The following is a 22680-nucleotide window of genomic DNA, read 5'->3' as shown; positions in this document are numbered from 1 at the left end:
AGCAAAGATTTGTCTTCATGATGGGTTAGATGATCATCGTCTTCATCAGGAGTCTTCTGGTGTCTTTAATTGGAGTCCCACATTAAATATAACATGGATTAGCTTTAACTTTATAAACATTTAATTTTATAGTGTGATGTTATCTTGGTATTCAAACAATCACTCAGACACAAGAAAAACCCAAGATGCTCATTTCCATTTTCATATAAAATAATTTAATAACATCTGACACGTAGAAAACAAAAGTGGCAGCACAAAAGTCTCTTGAGTTGTCATGACAACAGATTGCACATGAGCAGTCCGGCTGAGCTCGGCGGGTTCCCGCGGCGACCTTCCGTTTCCGAGGCAGTCTCTTACAATACTCAGCCAATCAGAAAACACTACACAGGCGGGCGGGGCCGTCTCCGCACAGATACTGGGTCAATAACCTGAACACTTGTCTTTCATCGGTTTACCAAAATAAAAGTCCACACACAAAGAAAACAAAAAAAGTGGGGGAGGGTCTGGGTTGGGGTGGGGCTGCCCCCACCCCTCTTTAGGTGAGTTAACTAAAAAAAGGGAGGGAAATGAGTCCAACTGAAAGGTGAGAGCAACTAAAGAGAAGGTGATGAAGAGCAAAGGCGTCACTTAGCAGCAGCATACTTACATTCACTGAGGTAGGAGGATGGCAGACTGGGGGGGCGTGGCCTTACCTCGTCAATCAGTCACCTACTGATCAGCTCTACTATCAGTCTGATCACAGATCCACCCCCCCGATACTCAGGTTGACCCCCGTCTGCTGACAGCAGTCCACCAGCCGCCGCAGACGGTCGGAGGCACCGCCCTCCGCTGCTTCGAACAACAACCGCTGCAGAGAGGAGGGGTGGAGGGGGGGAAGACGGGGGAGACAGGAGGAACACAGAGGGAGGGAGGGAGGGGGGGGGGCAGACAGATGAGGTCACAGGGATGGAGGGGGCGGAGGGAAGGGCCAGGTGAACATGCTGTACACAGGTGAGTCAAAACAGCTCAGTCACCTGATCCACATCGACTCATCAATACTAAAACTGAAACGATTAATTAGCTGAAAACCCCCCCAATATATTCAGAGCATTAATAACTAATTATCTGATCCAGATTGACTCATCAGTCTTAACTAGGGCTGGATCGATTGATCAAATTAATCACGATTAATGGATTACTGAAATAATCGTCAACTAATTTAGTGAACTATTAATCGTTAACTGGAATATACAGACACATTTTTTTTAACTGATTAATCGTCAGAACAACTGATGAGTAAAATATTTGTTAGTTGCATCCCTGATGCTAACTGATTAATACTCCTTTAACTCATCTGTAGTTGCTTCTGAAAGCAAACTCTCTAAGCCTTGGGTGCCCAAAGTGCAGCTCGGGGCCATTTGAAGCCTTCTGAAAGATTTTCTGCAGCCCCCACAAAACCTCCATTCTAGAATTGAGCAAATCTGGCTCAGATGCAGATATCATCAACTCCAACCCCTGATTTTAGAAAATATTTCAAAATAAGAGTCCTAATTTCACAGTGAGTGAGCTCAGACTCAGGAGGTGAGGTAACGTTACCTGTATGTTTGTGTGTATGTGTGTTTGTGTGTGTCACAGGTGAATTACATCTTTCCACAGGGCGGCGCACAGCGGCAGGTTTTGGAGAGCTTGCTGATACAGAAGACGCATCTAGAAGAACAACAGAAAAAATAAAAGAGAAGAAGAAGAAGAGCCGGAGACGCCGGAGCGTCGGCTCAGTTTAGCAGAGACAAACAAACAAACAAACAAAAACAGCTGGGACAGGTGTGGACAGGTAACACCTGCAGGAGAGAGATGAGCTTCAAAATTCAAAAAATACCCAAAGACCTGCTGCTGCAGGGACATTTATCTCAGATCTACAACTGATTTTGAGATTTGTTTCTGGTGTGAAACAAATCTTCAAAAAGCTCTCTGTCTTCTTCAGAGGTTTTTGTGTCGTTTCCTTCAGTAGTTCTTGATGCAGCGCCACCACAGGCGAGGAGGGGAACATGTCATTCACCCAGCAGCTGAAAATTCAATAAATGTTTCAATTCTATCCCCAATCTAACCAAATCTACCGAACTGTCTGGTGTGAAAACACAAGTGTTCAGGTTAAACAGCAGGTCTGACACCTGGTGGCCGCTTGTGGTCACTGCAAGATGAATGATATCAGTTAATGGATAATGCAGACCCCTGACTCACCTGGCCACGCTCCTTCAGCTCCCGCTCCACAGCGATTGCTCTGGACACAAACACCACAAACAGTCAGTCAGCTCTGATCTCACTGGAGCGACACACAGCGTGCTCTTCATGTTCGACACCATCAGAAGTGTCTTCGTCAAACTGTGTCAGGAACAGCCAGGAACCACAGTCACTCACATTCTCCAGCTGGACAAACATCGAGGAGTGTTGCTGGTCAGCATGCGGGCCTGAAACTTCAGCTGCTCCATGTTTCCCTCAACAAACTCCTGATGCAACAACCTGCAAAGCAACAACACGACTCACACACAGATGCAACACAACACCAGGAGCAGACTGCCTCAGACTCTCAGACACCTGGCTGTGTGAGTGTGTACCTAAGGCCCAGCTCAGGGTTGCTCGGCATGGCGTTTCGCAGCCTCTCCAGGACCAGAGCGCGTTGGGACAGCGGGATGTATTTCATGTAGAGGGACACAACCTGGAGAAGGAAACGGCAACCAATCGGGTATACAAGTCCTGTTGTCACTGAACTGGATTTTACAACTGTATCTCTGTGTAGATTGGGGAACTCTATCGATTATCCTAGCAATTAATCAGACAAAACAAAAAGTCAAGCTTTTCAATGGGTTTAGTTTGTTTGACACAGTGCAGTGTGAAAGTGAATCGCAGCAGCTGAAAATGCAGCTTTGGTCCCCAATCAAACCGAGTCTAGATAATTTCCCCCAAATTATTTCAGTTCTACTGGATTTATAAGTAAAGTTTCTGGTTAAGTCAGACATCTGCTTTCCTACAATCTGAGTAGTTATGTGTCATTGGAGATGCGATGAAGTCAGAGCTGAATCCTTACCTTATTATGGAAGTGGTAGCAGCTCCAGAACTGTGCGGGATTGAAGGGAAGCTCCAACCGTGACGGGAGTGTGCTGAGGCAGCGATGGACCAGATCTGGGAACAGCTTTTTGGAGACGCTCAGAGTCTGTGGTCTGCAGCTGAACAGCAGGTAGCTGAGAGAAGAACAGAGTCGGTGTGAGAGGAGTGAGGATAAACCTTTCTGTTTGGTTACATTTCATCCAACAGCAGGAACACTCACTCCATCCACAGCGTGTGAAGCTCCTCCAGCTGCAGGATGGACCCCAACGCTCGCTCAAACGCCTCGACGGCCTCTTCCTCTGAACCGTGCAGCCACATCCAGCGACTGAAAGCAGAGATCTAACTCTAAAGACAACCCAGTTTCATCCCTGAGGCTTCCAGCAGAGAGAGCACTCACCAGTGAAGCAGGTGAAGGAAGGACGTCTGCTGACTGAGCTGCTCCTCCAGCTCTTTCTTGATGATGGGACTGATCAGCAGAATCTGGCTGGAGAAGCCCAGGATGTGACTGATGGGACAAAAAGCAGCGATAATCTCACATATACCTTTGTGGACATATGCAGAGCTTTAAAGGTGACCTATTATGCTTCCTTGAACAGGTTAGGATAGATCTATGGTCTGTACAAAACATGTTCATTACAGTTTTTGCATTCTTAGATAATCAGATTTTAGTCTCAGTTCTGCCTGTTATTTTCTTTCAGGGTTAGGGATTAGGGTTTATCTTGAACCTCTAGAGTCAGGAGGGCCACGGAAAAACCTATGGAGGGGCCGGATTTGGCCCCCAGGTCTTGAGTTTGACACACAGGATGCACCAAGTGGTTTCTGAATGGTAAGTCAACCACAACAAAAACCTTCTCTTTTTTTCAGCAGCCATTGTAAAACTCATACAGTGGCAAAACCAGCTGACCAAATGTACTGGTGCTCAGCTGGGGTTGCTAGGTAACGGGTGGAACTCTGCTGGGGTTGCTAGGAAACAGTGCAGTGCATGTCAAATGTAACTTTATAAGGAGGTTATTGGCTCCTTTTCCTTGGGCTGTTTAGTTAGAAGCAGTAGAACCCAAATCGAAGTACAAAAATGTGCAAAATGTCTCCTTTCTTTACCGCAGAACGTCCACAGGCGTCTTCTGACTCTGCTCATCTTCACAGAGTGACAGGATGAATCCTCGGAACAGAGGCGGGATGGCGTTGGACTTGTCCTGCAGAGGATGTTAAAGAGCCAGGATGAAGAACAGCAGCTTGTAAGCTCTCTAACCGGCAGTCTGTAAGCAGGTGGGGCAGCTCACCTGGGCCATGAGGAACCTGCAGCAGTGGTAGAACACCTGAGCGTTGTGCGGACAGTCAGCCAGCGCGTTCAGCCACATGCTGACCGCCTGCTCGCCGTTCCCTCTGCTGATGTGGAGGTCGGCCAGAACGTCGCGCAGCGTGCACGAGTCGGGACAAAACTCCAACAGAGAGAGGCACAGATCCACACCATCATCAAACCTGAAGGGTCACAAATATTACTCATCAGGGTGAAACTCAAACTGTTTATTAAATAAACGCCAAGTTTGCTCTTAAAGTTTAACTGACCCCCATATGAAAGAATAACCCTGGCCCATAGCCAGGTTTTTAAATAATTTATTTTGGGAAAATTTATATTTTTCTCCCACCAATTTGCTCCTTATGTTCAGAGTGATGTCATCACACCCAGGGCGGCCATTTTGTTTGACAAGCATGTGTTTTACAGCTTTGAATTATTTAGATTTATTCAGGTCAACTTTACAACAGAATATTGTGAGTCAGGCTAAGATTTTATTTTGTAAATTACAAGAATAAAGTCATTATGAGAGATTTAGCAGTTTGTGAAGTTATCCTTTGGTTTAAGGTTTACAAGTAAAGAAAAACTTACACATCAGAATGAAATGATCAGAAGTAGGACTTTGCAATAATTGAACAACGGCTGAGTTTTCAAAGAAAGAACAACATGTATTGAGCTAGTCACGTCAGATCCTCAGAACTAATCTTTTCTTCTCATTTTCTCAGAATTTTAAGAAATTTTGTCTTTCTTCTGGTATTATTATCACTATATTCTAGTAATGAAAAAATCCTGTAACATGGCCCTGATACACCGTTCAACTCACAGATGGGTTCCTTTTTTTATTTTTTAGAAAAGAAGAAAAAAAATTAAAATAGGATCTGGTTTGAAAAAAATAGACAGCAGTATTAGTCAGCCCTATGCAGAACTAAACATATTTACAAGAAAAAGTCCAAATTTGCACAGAAACATAAAAATAGACCCCTAGATAACCTACTTATATCAACAAATAAAAAGTTAATTTGGGGGTTTAGTTACATCTTAAACTCCAACTGGTTCACACAGAGAGTTTGTCTGCAGCTGCTTTATCCCAGTAGAGTCCCAGCATTCAGACTGGGATTTGTGTGGCGACTTATTCTCTGCGGGGAGAAGAGCGATGGACTCACCTCTGCAGAACTTTGTAAAGCAGGATGAGGTTTGTGTAAAGCGGCATGCAGGCCAGCGTCCTCTCAGCATCTGTCACACTCTCCTCACTGCACTGATTGATGGCATCTGAAACAGCAACAGACCAGGTGAGAATCTCAGGTCAGAGTCTGAGCTGCTGTGATCCGGCGCTGCCACCTCAGACCTTTGAAAAGCGCGATGAGGATGTCGGGCGGCGTGCTGATGTCGTCCTGCGTCCTCCAGGGCAGCTGGAAGGACTTGGTGCAGACGAGCCGTCCCGGGCCGGACTCCGGTGGGTCGTAGAGGCTCGCCGGCAGCTGGTCGAACTCGGTCAGGTGAATGTAGCAGAGCCAGAGCAGCGCCCGGTTGCTGGCCGTCAGGAACTCCGCCGTGCTGTGGTCCTGAGCCGATTTCAAGGACGCCTGGAAAAAATGCGACATGAGCGTTCTGACTGCAGACACTTTGAAAACTATCGGATATGTATCCAAATTCATTCCACATATTAAAGTGGCATAGATCAGACTTTTTGGGGGGTGAAATTGAGTTGTTCAGAAAGCTGCAAAAAAGTCATCTGGATGTCACATTTTGGCAAAAAAAAAAAAAAAAGCAGCTTTAGGTCACATTTGTCTGCTGTGTGAAAGCAGCCAGTGTGAGCAATCGGTCATGACTCTTGTCTGCTTATTAACGGTCTCATCAGGATCTGGAGGTGAAGTTCTACCTGTAGGACGGCCAAAGCGCTCTCCATCCGGCCCGTGAACAGACTAAGTTGCACTCTGTAGAGCAGAGCCTCCATCAGCTGGAAGGAAAGCTTCTCTGTGACGCCCGCCGCCGCCTCGTCCTGCAGGAACTGCAGCAGCCGGTCGCAGACGTAGTCCTTCCCCTCAAACGACCGCTCCAGGTTCAGGTACTGAGGAGCAGACAGAACGGACCATGAGACCCAAAGAAACTCCTGATGGAGGTTCAACACCTGACGGTTCGACATCAGTGAGGAATGAAGAGTCAGAGTTGGTGAACTTTCTACAGGAAAATATAAGAACTTTTCAAAGATTTTCAAAAGTAGGTTTTCAAACTTTTCCAGCATCACTTTTGAGATAAAAACAACATAAATTAACTAAAGCAGACAATTTCAATTCACTATTATATGACATAATTTATAACTGTTAAGAATGTCTACAGTCTACAGCAGGGAAAAGGTAAACTAAACAAAATTTTATGGTTTGAAACGTCTCTCACACCTTGTACAACTGACTGGTCTAAAAACAAAATACTAATTTAACAAAGATATCCAACAACTTCAATAATATATAAAATGTAACAATAGGTCATTGAGCAATTAAGAATAATAAACACTCACTGCCATCACTATCTACAGTAACTATTTGAATAATCTGAATTTCCCCAAAGGGAAATTAAATAAAGTATTTTTGAATTACATTTTTTTTAAGTTTAGGTAAATGACATTCCTGCTCAAATTAAATACTAATACACAATATAAAAATACAATACAACAAAATAAAAATCTGCGAAAAATATCCTCAATAAATTTCTTTTGCATTTAGTAAATAGAAATAATTTGGGTAATTTTAAACGGCGTGAAACAAGAAAAGTTTTCACACACACAGGGAGAAATAAATGTGTCTGTTCTTTTGCCAGGTGTATAAAAATATCTGGTTTCAACTGTAAATAATGCTTTCCAAATTTAGCGTTTAAATCAAACATAAAATTACACTTTATTTCCAAACTGTGCAATTTGAATGTCAAAACACTTTAAAACTTTAAAACCACCCAATTGAAATCTAAGCCTCTTTAAGGATCTTTAAGCCCCTGTAGGAACCCTGTGAAGTGAAACGGGAGAACCTACGTTCCACCAGACCCGGTGGTCGGCTGCGTGCTCCACGGCCATCTCACACATCTCCCTCACTTCCTCCTGGCTGCCTCGCCTGGAGAACAGAGACAGGTAGTGGCTCCACACCTCCGGGTCGTCGCAGTTACTCTCCAGAGCTCGAGACAGCGTGTTCAGAGCCGCTTCCAGACACTCCGCCGCAGACCTACAAAGACCCAAACACCAGGTAAACTCCAGAACCAGAACCGGGGAGAAACCAGCAGCTCAGGTGGGAACTTACGCCTCGCTCTGGTTCAGGTACTTGAAGGCCAGTTTGATCCACAGCTGAGTGTCTCTGGGACTCTCCAGGATGCTGGCCTCCAGGTTGGAGATGTCGTCCGTCTCGCTGATGAAGTAGCGCCGGTCCTCAGAGGTAACGACGTCCACGGCAGGTATGATGCTCTTTGACAGGTCGTCTGGTCAGACACCGACACACAGAGACGAGTTATTAAAACGCAAGAAAGAATCAAAACATAAGGAAGAATATCTGTCTCTTAATCATCGCTGTGTCTGGTAAGGTTGTGGAAAATAATTGATAAATATAATCCATACTGACAGAAAAATAATTTTTAAAAAGACACCATTTTTATGTAAAAAAAAAAAAAAAGAAAATTTTTTGTTTATTTTAAAATCCAGTCCTGTTTATTATGGTGATGTAATTTATTTGCATGCTTCATCACAAAGCCTTACAGTAACAGTATGATGTATTTTCCAACCACGTAGTGCCATTTTACAGCACAATGAGGTAACAATGTTACCTTCAGTTCATTATAAAAATCCTACATCAAATATGACTTGGAAAAAATGTGTCTAAGTTAACACCTTGCAATTGGGCCACTGTCTCTTTAAGAAACTCCTGCTCTTTCTGAAAATGATTTCAAGAAGTCATAATAATTTCACTCCTCCATTAATCCTTTAACGTTTATACCAGCATTTCACTGAGAAGTAGCTGCTATAACGAGCTCAGTAGACGCGCAGTTCCACCAGGTATTTGCTAATTGCTGCTGGCTAGTCTGAAGGAGCTCAGTGGAGGAGGAGTCACGGGCGGGGAGGGTGGATCTGTAACGCAGAAGCTCAAAAAATTGAAAACTGCAGCTCTGAGGAGGAGCTTTACTCTTGAAGGTGGGGCTAGGTCCACCCAGGCGTTTTGCATAGCTGAATGGTTGCCATTTAGATTAAAGGATTTCTCAAGCATGCATGAAAGAATCAAGTCAAAACTCCAGGTATGTCTCTGATGTGGGAATAACATTATAACATGATGTAAAACTCTAAAAAGTTGATTTTACATAACACTGTTTCTTTAAGAAAGCTTTATAAGTTCCGTTTCTCACTTCTGGAGCCAACTGCAGAAGATTGAAGAGTCTCACCTCTTCCTGCAGGCGTCAGATACGCAGCTGCCGCCTCGCCATCGCTGTCGTCTTCGGGGGCGTTGAATCCCGGCGCCGATGGCTTCGGTTTCCACCTCCTGGTGTCTTTGCAGGTTGTGTACGGAGGCACTGAGGAGTCATGAGCAGATGAAGTCACAGGTCTGACACCAGCAGCTGATGATCAAATGGCTGAAGGAGGAACTACCAACCGTGTCGCTTGCTTTCGTTGACTTTACTGATGAGCAGAACCGCCTTCTGATCGATCCCCATCCGATCTTTGTTTGGACCAAACAGCTTCTTCATGTAGCTCTCTGCACAACGAAAACAGTTTGACAGTTGATTCTGGTTTTCACTGATCCGACCGAGAAACAGTCCAGGACTTCTCTCTTCCCCCTCTGATTAAACCCACCTGTGGCGCTGCGGACCTCTTCGTCTGAGCTGCTCTCCGAACAGCCAATCAGGGTCAGATTATAGGACAGGATGTCCTGGAAGAGCTGGTTCCCACTCAGCGTGCAGTTCCTCATGTGCTGCCTGCAGACAGAGAAGGACATTACAGAAACAAAGTTTACGTCAAAGTTTCTGATGCACATTTTGAAGAATCGCTAGATGTTATAACAAATTTCACTGGATGATAAACTGTCCCGGTAGTAACTGCAATAAACAATAATATTGTTGTTTTGAGACCATTTTCCAATAATATAATAGTAATGCCATAATAGTGAAAGAACACATTCTAAATAACATTTAACACTGGAACTGGAAGATATTTTAAACATCCAAAATAAATAAACAGAACAACAGAAACAACAAATAAAATAAATTATGAAGTCTCTGTAAACAAAATTGTTCTTCAAAAAAGAAAAAAGAAAAAAGGGGCGCTCACCATCTGCAGCCGTCGTCGTTGCAGGTTCCGGTCAGGTCGAAGCGACAGAAGCATTTGTTTGGTTCGATGGTGTTGCTGTAGGTAACGGAGCTCAGGGAAAACTTCTCCTTGGTCCTGTAGTACGGACTGAACCTGCCAGAGAGAAACAAGGTTGGAAAACGTAAGAAAACAACTTCATTGTACTGCTGGGCGATAAATCAATTTCATTAATGAACTGAATTTATAGTTTTTAAAGATTTTAATCTTGGAAAATGTGGAATATTTTTTCTCCAATGAACTCTTTGGGTTTCCATAATTCAGAGTGAAGTGAGCATGTGCAGGGCGGCCATCTTGTTTGATAAGCGTGTTTTACAGCTTCTATTAATTACGACCAGGTTACGATTTTATTCTTTATTGACCAGCCCTACTGAAGTGTGTGATGAAGAGTTTATGTTGTGACTGCGATCAGCTTGGTGGTTCCTACCTGTACGACCTGAAGACCAGCAGTGGGCTGCGATACGGCTCAAATGAGACCGGCTTCAGCTCCGACACCACAGGTTGGCTCCCAGCTTCCAGCTCCACTGGGACCATCTGACCAGGAACAAAAACAGGAGTTAACTCTAAAAACATATTTCCTAATGATTTGGTAATGATTAACTTCCAGATCAGTCAGTTCAATTCACCAAGCTCCTCTAAAAACAGATAACTCCTATTAGCCAGGAGCCTAAAAAGAGCCAGGAGGAAGGTCTTAGTGCTGTCAATCAATCTTATGTACTTGCTGCTCAATGTGCTAATGGCGGAGAAACAGCACAACATTACAGGAAAATTATTTACCCACCATCATCAGTGGCCATGCTAACTAGCCTTAGCATTTGTGGCAGGCTATGTTTTAGTTAACCAGCTGTAGCTTAACAAAGAGAAAGGAGGAGTGTGAGATTAGAGAATATATGAGGATGACTGACAACGCTAAGACCCTCCTCCTGACTCTGATTGGTTGTTTCTGCAGTTAGTACTGGGAGCACTGGGAGGGAGCCGAGGTGGTCCGTTTTTTCACAGATGATCTGTCTCATACATGACGGATGACAAATATGTTTCTTATAAGTTAAATACTTCAGCTTTACGTAAGAGCTGTATCAGAGGTCAGAGGTCATTACCTGTCCAGTGGGGGAATTATTTGTGTCCTCCTTCAGATTCTGCAGCTCCCTCTGCAGCAGCTCCTCCAGTCGGGCTTGCTGCTGGTACCGGCTCTTCAGGCCGTCCATGTCCAGCCCGGCAAACAGCTCCACAGGAAGCTCGGCGCTGGACGCCATCTCGGTGCTGGACGCCATCTTGGTAGGCTTACTGCTGCCGCCGTCTTTAGAGGGGGCGGAGCTTGGGGTCTCCAGGTGGGGTTTGGTGAAGGAGCTACTGGACTGCCGGAGGGAGGAGCGGCGGCTGCCTTTAGCCGCAGCCGGGGCAAGGGCAGATTCTGGTTCTGGATCCTCTGCTTCGGGGACGTCCTCGCTGTCCAGAACCAGCTTGTCCTGGGACAGGTCGTGCAGGGAGGGCTGAGGCAGGTGGAAGGGGCTGGAGGGGGGGAGCTGCTGGATCTGAGGGGTGGGTGGTGGGACAACAACTGGGGGCGGAGGTTCTGTTGGAAGTGCTTTGTTCCGCCGAGCCTGAGCCTCCTTCAGTTTCTGGATCTTGAGGGCGTACTCTGACTCCAGCTGCTGTAATCGCCGTTTCTGAGCGATGAGCTCGGCGAAGTGTCTCTCAGAGCCGCGAGGTGCCGCATCCAGACGCTGCAGCTTACTGGCCTGCAGAGACAGAACAGAAACACAATCAGAGACAGTTCTTATTTCTGGAGATCAGCATTGAAAATCTCTCAAAACGCAGCGAGTGAAAACAGGAATTTCTGGGACATTCAACCAAGTCGTAGTTTTCAGCAGTGGTTTTTAGGGTTGCACAACATATGACAAATTTATAGTTATCACAATATCTCTCTTGGCAACATCCACACTGCTAATAACTCACTGCACTGCAAAAATATCCTTCACACCTGCTAAGACTTTATTTGTTTATTTGAGTCATATCCTTATCCTCATATTGATCAGTATCATCTATAGGTGCTGAATCTTTGTTAGCTTAAATGTTTAAATCATCTAGCTAGGTATTACATTAGTTAGCAGTTAAATAACTGTAACTTGATGCTGAGTAATTGTTAGCTTGCAGATATAGATCCTGTAAAAATCATTCGATTAGTTACTGATTAAATTGCTGTAATGCTGAGTCATTAGCTTACAGGTTTGATATTTGCAGCTAGTTTTTGGATTAGGTACCAGTTAAACCACTGTAACTTCATGCTAATCCTTGCTAGCCGGCAAGTTCAACTCGTCTAGCTGGTTATCAAGCTAGTTACCGCTTAAACCAATATTGCTGAGTCAACGTTATCTTACAGACACATGTAGCTAGTTATTCAATTAGTCATTCGATTAGCCCAATTAAAGAATTGGGAAGTGTGTGCCAATGCCGGTTCCTTCTGGAAAATTAACTCATGCATTTCCATAAAGCTTGACAGAAGAAGGAAGCATGAAGATCTATAAAAGTTCCTGACAGAGGAATGTTCTGACTTTAATTTAATTTAAAAAACAATAACACAGTGGACCAACACCTGGAAAGTTCACTGGCTGTGAAAGCATCAAAATGGATGTCAAGCAACTTGAATAAAAATGTATTTTTATCTTTAAAAAAGGACTTTGGACCAGTACACAAACAGTCCAGTCCGGTTCCCCTTTAGGTTGTGGTTTATTTTCCAAGTAAAGGATGTTGATGACATAGAAAACATAAAATATTTATGTATTCAAATATTCTTTTATCATTTTTATGACTCTTTTCACATTAAGTTTTACAGCATCTTTAAACTTTTATTTTTCTGGAGTGTTGTGAACATGAAATAAGGACCAGGAAGTTGAAGCTGTGTCTCACCAGGGTTTGATTGGACTCTGTGGGACGTTTGGATCCTCTGCCAGCAGCCTTCTGGGCCTGCATCAGATCCTGCTCCAGTCGGACGGATAAAGTCTTCTTCTGGGAAACCCGCTGCTCAACTCGGTGAACCTGCAGGGGACAGGACTCTGCTGTGAGCTCTCAGACACCAACGGGATGAGGACGGGTATGAGCTGAGGCTGGGTGATTATTCGATTTGATCAAATTTTTGGTTTTAGAAGATTTCATTTGTGGAAAATCTGGATTTTTTCCCCCACCTATGCTCTCCATAGTTCTGGATGATGTCATCTTGAGACGTTACACTTTGGTATACAGATAAAACTTAATACTTCATCATTTAACCATCAGAATTAAATCATCAGTAGCAGGAGTTTGAAAAGACCCTGCTTTTGAAGAAAGAACCATATAAACTGAGCTAGCCAGGTCAAATCCTGATAAGTATTACTAACATTGTGTCTATATAACAATGTGTCTATTTTTTCTATTTTCATAATGGAATAAAAATTCTTGTAGACTGGCCGTAAAACAGAAGGGATACTTTAAATAAAAGTAATTTTTTGGAAATATTTTCTGTCTTTTTTTCTTTCTTTTTTTTACAAAATAAAGAGAAAAATCTATTAAAAACAGGTTTGGAAAGGAAAAAAATCAAGAGTTTTTATCTTTAAGCCATATCGCCAAGGTTTAGTATTACCACACCTTCATGCCTGTCGCAATAAATCAATTAATTGTATCATAAATTAAAACGAGCTCAATGACATCCATTTGCATGATTTATTGTTTTTCTCTTTTCTTTCTACCAAAAACTGGATGACAAGTCCTCAGTTTGTTTGTTTTTTAAGGCCAGTTTTGTTTACACAGACTTCATAATTCATTTTATTTATTGTTGTTTTGTTTATTTATTTTGGATATTTAAAATGTCTTCCGGTTCCAGTGTTAAATGCTCATGAGAAGTTAAAGTTTATTTATCTTTGAGAGTGTTTTCTTGAATAATTATGCCATTACCGTTAAATATCACTGGAAAACTACAGTTATCGCAATAACTTCTGGGACAATTTATCGTCCTGCAAAATCTGTTACCATGACAGGCCTACGCACCTGTTCCTGCAGCTTCCTCAGCAGCGTCCTGTTGGCCGCTACGATCTTCTCCGACGCCGCCAGCTGCTCCCTCAGTTTGACCATCTTGGTTTCAGCTGCTCTTAGTGTCTCTGTCTTCTTCAGCTCCTGCTGCAGCAGGTGTCTGAGGACGGCCTCGTCCCTCTGCAGCAGCTCTCTGTGGAGACAGGATGAGACAGGATGAGCTGGCTGAACCATGAACGCCCCAGGAAGAGCTCTGCAGGTGTTGAGGTGTCTCACCTGTGCTTGTTGAGTCTCTGCTCGGTCTCAGTCAGCCTCAGCTCAGCCGCCTGTTTTGAGGAAGACTCCAGAACGTGATCAGCCGCAGCAGTAGAGCTGTGATCCTTCAGCATCTTCTGCTTCTCCCTGCTGCAGCATCAGGACACGTTTCAACCCTCACACATCTCAACGTTTATGTCGTGTTCATTACGGCGTCCTGCTACTACCTGGCGATCTCCTCTTTGAGGAGCCGGTACTCCGCCTTCTTGGCTTCAGGGAGAGATTCTGGGGTTCTAACCGGGTTGTTCTCCTTCTCACATGCTGAGGCTGTTTTCGGCTTTGTCGCCTGCCAAACATTAGAAAACAAAGGATGCTCTGAATGTTAGATTACAATGTATCTGCAGGTTTCAGCAAGTCAAATTTAAGACTTTTTAAGGCCGTTCTAATGCCACTCTGAGTGAAATTTAAGACAGAAAAAACTATAAATATAGATTTAAGTCAGAATTATGAGGAAAAAAAATCTAAATTACGAGGAAAAGAGTCAAAATTCTGAGAATAAAGTCAGTTATTTTTTCAGTGCCCCTCTGAAAAACAGGCACTGAAAAAAGGGTGCAGAAGAGGGCCAATGTAGGGGCAAACAAGCTCCTACATCTTGCTGAAAAGTTACTTGTAAATTAGTTTTGTCTTATTTCAAGTGTGCTTAGAGATTTACACTAGAAACTAGACAAAAATACTTGGTAAGATTTGATGTTTTTTCCAGTGAACAGAGATAAGGCGACTCAAAATTTGAACCGCTCCCAAAAAACTACAAATAGAAGATTAAATAGTCCTGTCACAACAAAATGTAAGACCCGTGATTAACATTTTTAAGGCCAAATATTTAAACAAATAAGCAACAACAAAAACATAAGACATTTTAAGGCCTTAGTTTAAGGATGCTCAGACACCCTGGACTAACAGTTGCTCACCTCCACAGTCCGTCGGACCTCTTTGATCATGAACTCCAGCCCTCCAAACACGCTCTGTGAGGAGCTGCAGGCATCCATGTCCGAGTCGCTGTCGTCTGAATCTTTGAGGGAAACCACCACTGACTTGTGCCTGGGAAGCTGCAGAGAGACATTCATGAGCGAGAGGCTGATCCTGGATCAGTGTGTGACAATACAGAACAGTTTGGGGCAAAGTGGGAACATCTGGGAGCGACTCACCACCAGTGGACCTCTGGCTGCAGGATGAGCTCTGCTGAAGCGGCTGCTCCGGGACGGCGGCACCGTGTTCAGGTTGACCGTGCTCAGGTTCCCCCGGGGAGGCAGCTGCAGCTCAGCAGGAGGCAGACAGCTGGGGGACGGAGGACCGCTGGAGCTCTTCTGATCGGGACAGAAAACGTAGCAGAGTTCACACTTCCCACAGAAAAATTCAACAGATAGATTTTCAAATATATAACATCATTTATTAATGTTGCTAAAACACATAATCATATTTTTAGTCCAGTTTTTAGTGCAAATGTCTTAGTACACTTGAAATAAGACAAAACTAACTTACAAGTAACTTTACAGCAAGATATACAGTAGCAGCTTGTTTGAAGTCAGTAATTCTTGAAAATAAATGAAAACGTACTGGTTCCACTGGAAGATTTTGTTTACGTACTTATAGCAAGACATTTTTTTCATGCTACAAGTGAAATAATCTAACAGTGGAACTAGTATTTTTAATCAGTATTCAAGAATTATTAATTTAAAACAAGCTCCTGTATCTTGCTGAAAAGTTATTTGTAAGCTAGAAGAACTGAAATAAGGCTAAACTAAAATATTTGCACTAGAAACTAGACTAAAATACTTCACAATATTAGGTGTTTTTGCAGTGTAACAGTATTGTATGTAGCAGGGATAAAGTAAGCTAAAATGTAACTAAATTTTATGTTTTGAAATTCTCACACACATCTCATACACCAGACTCGTCTGTGAACGAAACACTAATCCAACAAAAAAATCTCCAATTTCCCAACATGTAAAATAAAAGATAACCCTTATTTCCATTACACAGATCTATAACTAATTCAGTCATTAGGAATAATAAATATTTATTACACTAAACAAATCAGTTTATGTTAATCCTGTTCAGATTTAATGCTTTGACACAATATAAATAGTCTCTTGACTTTCTGTAAGGAGTCTTTTCTCCTAAACGTTTATTGCAGAACTTTGCAGACGTAATACGAAGCACAAACATTCAAAAAACATCTGATTGAAATTCAAGCATTTTGAGCATCTGATGACCTGTAGTAGTTAGAAACCAAGATCAGACCAGGTCTAAATGAGGAAACTATTGTTTTTTTTCTTCTGAAAGCTCAGTGGAACATTTTACTGTGAAATTAAAGTCACTTATTCATCAGTAAGACTCACCTCGGCCGCTGCCACCCTCTTGTTGGCCATCGACATCAGACATGTCTCCCTGAGCAGCATCTCCTCCTCCTCCTCTTCGTCAGCAAACGGCGGCTTGGGTGGGGGCTCCAGGTCATCAGGAGGCGGGGGGAGAGGCGGAGGCGGCGGAGGAATACCAGACAGCAGGGGGGAGAGGAAAGCCTGTGCAAAATCCTGAGGAGGAGAGAGACATTAAATCCATAGAGTAATAGAGTACTTTATTCACCACTATAATCAGATTGAACAGAAACAAGTGGGGAGCGTTCTTTTCTGAAAGTATATAATGTGTATTGGGACACATTCCATTTAGAGTTTATACTGAACGGACAGGGAGGTGGGGGGCGTTCCATTCTAAGATTACTTTGAGGAATTAGAGAGGTGGGGAGTGTTCCAATTGGAGTTGATATTAAACAAACACTGCTGTGGGAAGCATTCCATTCAGAGTTTATGGTAAACTGTCAAGAGTACTGGGGAGCGTTCCATTCTGAGTTTATGTTAAAAGAAAAAGTCAGAAAAATATGGAACGTCCCAATCCAAGTTCACTCTGAGGGATTACAGTGGAGGGGGAGGTTTTTAATTTGAGGAGCAGATATTGAACCAACAGTGTTGTGGGAAGCATTCCACTCTGAGTTTATAGTAAAATGACAGAGTACTGGGGAGCGTTCCATTATGCTTGTATGTATGTAACCTTTATTTAACCAGGCATTCAAACCCAATTTAATATGGATAATAATAGGAAGAAAAATAATAGAGCAAACACTCACTTAAAAGTAAAAAATAGGACTAAAATACAATTTGATATTAGTCAAAGCATTGACAAAATGTTGAGAGTACGGGGGAGTGTTCCAATCTGTTCATATCAAATGTTCAAATCTGAGTAGTTTAACATTAAAACTGGCATTGTTGTGGGAAGCATTCCATTCCGAGTTTATAGTAAATGGTCAGAGTACAGGGAAGTGTTTCATTAGAGTTCAGATTGGTGAGTTCATATTAACTAAACTGTGTAGGGAATGTTGCTAAGGTTAAATGAACAGAGTAGTAAACAGAGTTTAATTCAGTGTGATTAAATGATCGGAGTGGTGGGAAGTGTCCCATTTAGCAATGAGGACGTAAACAAAGCCTGGTGCTTGGAGCGTACCATTCCGTAGGCTCCAGCCTCGGCGCCATAGAAGCCCAGTGGAGGGAAACACGCCGCCTCGTCTGCCGGCAGCAGGTTGTGCATCGGAGACGGCACTGAAACAGGAAACGTGTCATTCAGCCGTAAACAGGAAGTACGGGTCAGCTGTGTGTATCCTACTCACCGGGTGAGCTGGTCTCACTGTCCGTATCCATGGCGACCTCATCGTAGTTGTCGTACTGGTAGAGGCTCCCTGAGGAGTCCAGGCCCGGCTTCCCGGCAGACTTCCTGTGGTCTTGATCCCTGGACTGAACACAGGCAGCTGATTGGTGACCAGACAATGACATCACATTCACCTGAGCTCAGCTCGCGCCGCTGAGGTTCTCACCCTGCTGCGCGTCCGCTTGCCCCCCACCAGCTTCATGAAGCGGTTGTACTGCTCGTCCTGGTTGGACAGGTCACGGATCTGGCGAATTTCCTCCTCACGTTTCCGGCGCTCCTCTTCCTCCTGCCACCGAGTTTCCTCCTCTTTCCGCTGCAGCTTCCAGGTACGGAGCTGCTGCTTCCTGACCGCCTGCTTGGCCGAGGAGCCTGGAGAGAGAGAGAGAGAGAGAGGCAAACATGATGGGATCAGGAGGGTCAGAGGTCAGGAGGGTCATTACAGTCGGGCAATTAATTGGTTTAATCAATTAATCAAATTTTTGGTTTTTGAAGACAAATCTTTGGAAAAACTGATAAATCTGATTTTATTTTATGCCGTATCGCCCAGCTCTAGGTCCAATAAGATCCTGTAGAGACAGGCGTCTTCAAAGGACAAACAAAACTTTAAATCCTCTAAGCTCCGCCCACTTCCTTCATCTCACCTGGGCTGATCAGCCTCTTCGCTCCGTGAGCTTTTCCTGGCGTTCGGCTCCTCTCCATCACGACTCTGGGCCCCAGCTTTGGACTCTGTCTGATCCGGTCCCTGTCGGCCGATCTGATGCTTTTGGTTCTGTCTCTGTCTGACGGTTTGGACCTGTTCCTGTTCTGCTCTGCGGCAGCAGCGGCGGCGGCGGCAGCAGCAGCAGCAGCAGAGGAGGCGGACCTGGTGGTGACTCGCTGCCTCTCCGGTAGAGCGGCTCCAGAACCGGGAGCAGAGTTCTTCTCCTGCGAGGCTTTAACGATCCGATCTTTGCTCTTCTTCATCACCTGCTGCTCCTGCTGCTGCCACTTCTTACTGGCCGACTGCAGCGCCAGGAGGCGGAGCTGCAGCTCCGATAGCTCCTCCTCCTCCAGCTTCTCCACCGGCTGAGGAGACACAGACACACATGATGGTCACATGACCCAGGTCACACTAAAGCTGGGAAACATCCAACATATTAGAATCACAGCTGCAGCATCACCATGGAAACTGACATGATTTTTAAATCAGTACCAGGACTCAGGCTAGGGTTGGACAATAAATTGATAATAATATATATCGTGATAGTCCAGTATTAGTAGATAATACGTCTGATAGAATATTCAATAATTTTTCTAAATTTTAATCCAGAACCGCACAGCATTCTGGGAGATGTAGGCAGAGGAAAGACAGTAGGGTCCGTTCACTCCAGCCACGTTTAGTCCGCTTTATTCCAATTCTAGGTCTGTTTGTCTAGAAAGTCCGGTTCGTTTGGTGAGGTGTGAATGTTTAATCTACTCTGATGTGGACCAAAGAGACAGAGTTCCACCTAAAAACCTCGATCTCTGTTTGGTTTAACTGAACTGTGGTGCGGTTTGAATGAATATGTGGAGGCAAGCAGACCGGAGACCAAAAGCAGGAAGTGGACTACAGTGCAGGGCATTCTGGGTAAATGGAACCAAAACAAATGTGAGAGTCTAGCGCTAACGGGAGAAATGGTTCTTAGTCTTTTACCAAAGACAAAAACAAAATTAAAAAACCCTACAGCCATTAAAATCTGACGCCACTCCATTTTTGTTTACATTTTGTGAAGAAGGAAGTTGCGCTCAGTGTCTTCTTCTGAGGTTTGTATGTTGTTTCCTTCAGTGGTTCTCGGTGCAGCGCCACCACAGGTGAGTTTGCTTGTTTCAAACAAACAAACATTTTGAAAGCAAACTGCAGCAGCTGAAAATGTAACTGAATCTACCGGACTACCAGGTGTGAAAATACCCTTAGCTGGTCAACCTCTCAGGCTGGTGGCACCAACTCTTTCACTCTTTGGTTACCTAGCAACAGCCTGTTGAATAACTTGCGCAGCAGCAGTGTAAGGTTTCGCCACTGTGCCTCATAACTGCTTAAAAACAAAAAACAACGGTGTGGAATGACTAACAGGTGTGAAAAAGATGCAAGTTCTGTGTTCAGCTCACCTTGTCAGACGACAGAGTCGACTCTTCGCTGGATGCCGACGATTCACTGCGACACAAGATGACATCCTGAGCGTTCTGCTTCTCCTCTGGAAGGGTTTCCTCGCCACAGGACGCGCTCTGATTCTCCTCTGCAGCTGCAGCCACATTTTCTTCAGGTTCTGTAGCGTCGGAGCTTCCTGCTTCTGCACCTGGTGACACACAACGGCACTGGAGTGAAAACCTGACAGGACAACTGAGGTTCTGCTCGGCTGAGTTCTGCTTACAGACACAACGCCTCACGTATCTGTGTGGATACGTCATTGGGCCTGCTGCAATAAGTAATAAATCAATTAATCGCATCATAATTTAAAACGAGTTCGACATTTACATTTGAATTATTGTTTTTCTCTCTCTTTCTACCAAATACTGGATGATAAAAGACTTCAGTCTGATGCTTTGGTCTGTATTATGAAGGACAAATTTGTTTAGACTTCATAGTTGATATTATTTGTCATTTTGTTGATTTATTTTGAATATTTAAAATGTCTTCCAGCTCCAGACTTAAATGTTTATGAGAATTTCAAGTTTATTGATGTTTGAGCGCGTTTTGTTGGGTAATTACCATTTTATTATTGAAAATGGTCTCAAAACAACATCATTGTTTATTGTTATAACTTCTGGGACGATTTATCGTCCAGCAAATTTAGTTATTATGACAGACCTTTACGTCACGATTTTCCACAGTGGAAAATCTGTGGAAATAAACTCACCTCCTGCCTCCTGGCCTTCCAGCTTCTTACGCAGCTCATCCAGTTCAGCCGGCGTCAGAAGTTTGTGCCGCAGTGGTTTGATGTTGAACGCCTGGAAAGCCTTCTTCTCATCCTTCTCCATCTGCTCTGCTCCGATTTGACCTAGAGGCAGTTCTGGTGTCGGTTCCGGCTCCGGTCGGACCTCTGCAGCAGGAGAAGCAGCGGCGGGGGCTTCCTCCGCAGCAGGAGAGGCGGCCGGCTCCAGCGCCATGGTCTCGGCTTTGCGGATGCAGTCCAGCTCCAGCTGGATCTGCTTGTACTTGGACAGCAGATCCTCAAAGCTCTCGTTCATGCTGGGATCCTGTCTGGTGGCGTTAGGACCCACTTTCCTGACCCGGACTCTCGGCGGTTGCTTCTCTGAGGTTCTTGATAAGAAAAACTAATAATTTTACATGTCAGGGAGGAAGAAATAGGGAAAAAGTTTAGTTTTCCTGAAGATAAAGTAGTTTTGGAGACATTACTGAAATTCCCGCCTACAAAGCTGATGGAGAATTATTGAAATTATTCCAGAAACTCCATGTGTAATGAAATAACCTCATATTTCATCTGAATATTGATAAATCAGATCATCTGAGTTTGTATTTCCCTAAAACGAACACAGAACAACCAGATTCCACGACTGCTTCATCCCATAACACTAAACTCCCATTAATCATTTTATTGTACATATTTACATTGATAAAGTCTGTCTATGTCTCTTAAACCTGACCAAACAGCAACATCAAACAACTAAGTCAGTTTATTTGAAATTAAACATACAAAAGATGTTGATCACTATCTGATAGTCTGGGTGTTAGAAACAAATCTGACTATTAAATAAATTTATCTGGAACAACTACTGAATCATTTATTCCATAAGTAAAAATAATCTGCCAGTGAAACTAATACTTTTTCATTCATATTCAACAATTATTGACTTAAAACTGCTATATCTCGAGAAAAGTAACTTGTTAGTTTTGTTTTATTTCTAGTGTACTAAGATATTGGCTCCAGAAACTAAACAAAAACAAATAAGACGTTGTGTTTTCGCAGTGCGGTTCTGAACTGGTTCTGGGTTTCCCGGTAGCTCAGTGAATAGCCTGAAGTGATCGGAACCTGATCCGGTCCAGTTCTAAACCTGTCAGATCCGTGAAGGATACGCTTTCTGGAGGGAGATCCGTGGATGTCCACCGGTCCGGGTCTCCCAGGCCCTCCTCTGTTGTTCCCCCCGAGACCTCGACCTCGGTTCCAGGACCCCCGTCCTCCGTTCGGCAAGCCCCGGTGTCGAAACCGTCCCAGAGCTCCATGGCTCCGCTCCCAGAAGTTGGAGCGGTTGTTGGGCTCTCCGAGCAGACAGAGGCCGGGCGGCGGCGGAAGCGGCATCCCAGGAGGCGGAGGGACTGGAGGACGGTCTGGCTGTCTTAGGTTGGGGGGGAACGGGCCGTGAAGGTGAGGTCCGGGGTTGTAGGGCATCATGTGCCTAAAATCCTGCGGTGGGGGTCCCAGAAGAGGCCGCAAGCTGTGCGGTGACTGGTGCGGTTTTCTCGGCCGCGGCCTGGCGCCGCCGCGGGGCCTGCGCCCTTCCCCCCGCCGCGGAGGAGCTCTCTCCTCGGTTTCATCATCACAGATCTCTCCGTCCTCTAGTTCCCCGTCTTCTGGCGTTGATTGACCGGCTGTATTTGAATTCATGTTGGGGTGAGCGCAGTGATCGCGGGCTGTGGGTCAACAGGCGGCCGCGGAGGAGCTCAGTCCTCTGGGTGGTTCTCTGGGTTCTCCGGAGTCCACTCTGGTTCTTCTTAGTTAGCTCACTGCTAGTTGAACGGCTAATCCAAACTACCGCGATGCAAGCAAGCTGTGCGAGACTTCAGCAACCTGGAAGCAGACCATATAAGGAAGAAGGAAACTTCCGGTAGCTTTTTTAACTGTTTTCTAAAAATAGTGTTTAAATAAATAATTGAAATGAATGAATGAATGAACGAATGAACTGATGAGGTTCACATCCAAATAAAGGCAGTTATAGAGAACCGGCTGGGTGATGGAAAAACATTAAACATAAAAGGAAAACAGAGATC

The 22680-nt window shown here is 44.2% G+C and overlaps 1 protein-coding gene across 3 annotated transcripts; it reads right to left on the bottom strand.

The window, feature by feature from the left end:
• Nucleotides 1-192: 192 nt before the first annotated feature.
• Nucleotides 193-22439, bottom strand: zfc3h1 (zinc finger C3H1-type containing). Of its 3 annotated transcripts, none has more exons than XM_023345728.1 (35): nucleotides 21769-22439; nucleotides 20591-20986; nucleotides 19842-20029; nucleotides 18359-18782; nucleotides 17884-18086; nucleotides 17680-17803; nucleotides 17517-17611; nucleotides 16361-16552; nucleotides 15167-15325; nucleotides 14930-15067; nucleotides 14189-14307; nucleotides 13983-14108; nucleotides 13725-13899; nucleotides 12612-12740; nucleotides 10802-11443; nucleotides 10132-10238; nucleotides 9669-9800; nucleotides 9195-9316; nucleotides 8995-9096; nucleotides 8786-8914; nucleotides 7660-7834; nucleotides 7398-7584; nucleotides 6255-6443; nucleotides 5721-5958; nucleotides 5539-5644; nucleotides 4362-4560; nucleotides 4180-4274; nucleotides 3479-3586; nucleotides 3302-3406; nucleotides 3062-3215; nucleotides 2592-2692; nucleotides 2395-2496; nucleotides 2218-2257; nucleotides 1624-1686; nucleotides 193-847 (listed from the first exon to the last, which is right to left on the bottom strand). In XM_023345728.1, the coding sequence occupies exons 1-35, from the start codon at nucleotides 22295-22297 to the stop codon at nucleotides 737-739; spliced, it is 6204 nt and encodes a 2067-aa protein (XP_023201496.1). In that variant the 5' UTR covers nucleotides 22298-22439; the 3' UTR covers nucleotides 193-736. The 3 variants fall into 3 exon arrangements, with proteins under 3 accessions (XP_023201496.1, XP_023201494.1, XP_014327671.2); XM_023345726.1 differs by having other exon boundaries at nucleotides 13983-14111; nucleotides 15167-15322; XM_014472185.2 differs by having other exon boundaries at nucleotides 13983-14111; nucleotides 21769-22297.
• Nucleotides 22440-22680: the final 241 nt, after the last annotated feature.

This window comes from Xiphophorus maculatus, chromosome 2 (genome assembly GCF_002775205.1).
Source record: "Xiphophorus maculatus strain JP 163 A chromosome 2, X_maculatus-5.0-male, whole genome shotgun sequence".
In the NCBI taxonomy this organism is placed as follows: domain Eukaryota; kingdom Metazoa; phylum Chordata; class Actinopteri; order Cyprinodontiformes; family Poeciliidae; genus Xiphophorus; species Xiphophorus maculatus.
The sequence above is the reverse complement of the archived record's forward strand: the minus strand, read 5'-3'. Positions and strand labels throughout refer to the sequence as shown.

What these genes read in the sequence shown, in the direction of transcription:
- zfc3h1 (XM_014472185.2), bottom strand. Translation starts at nt 22,297, where the DNA reads ATGAATTCAAATACAGCCGGTCAATCAACGCCAGAAGACGGGGAACTA. An exon ending in GAAGAGGCTGATCAGCCCAG is followed by an intron (nt 18,087 to 18,358) that starts GTGAGATGAAGG and finishes CTCTCTCTCCAG; the next exon opens with GCTCCTCGGCCAAGCAGGCG. An exon ending in AGGCTGGAGCCTACGGAATG is followed by an intron (nt 16,553 to 17,516) that starts GTACGCTCCAAG and finishes TCTCCTCCTCAG; the next exon opens with GATTTTGCACAGGCTTTCCT.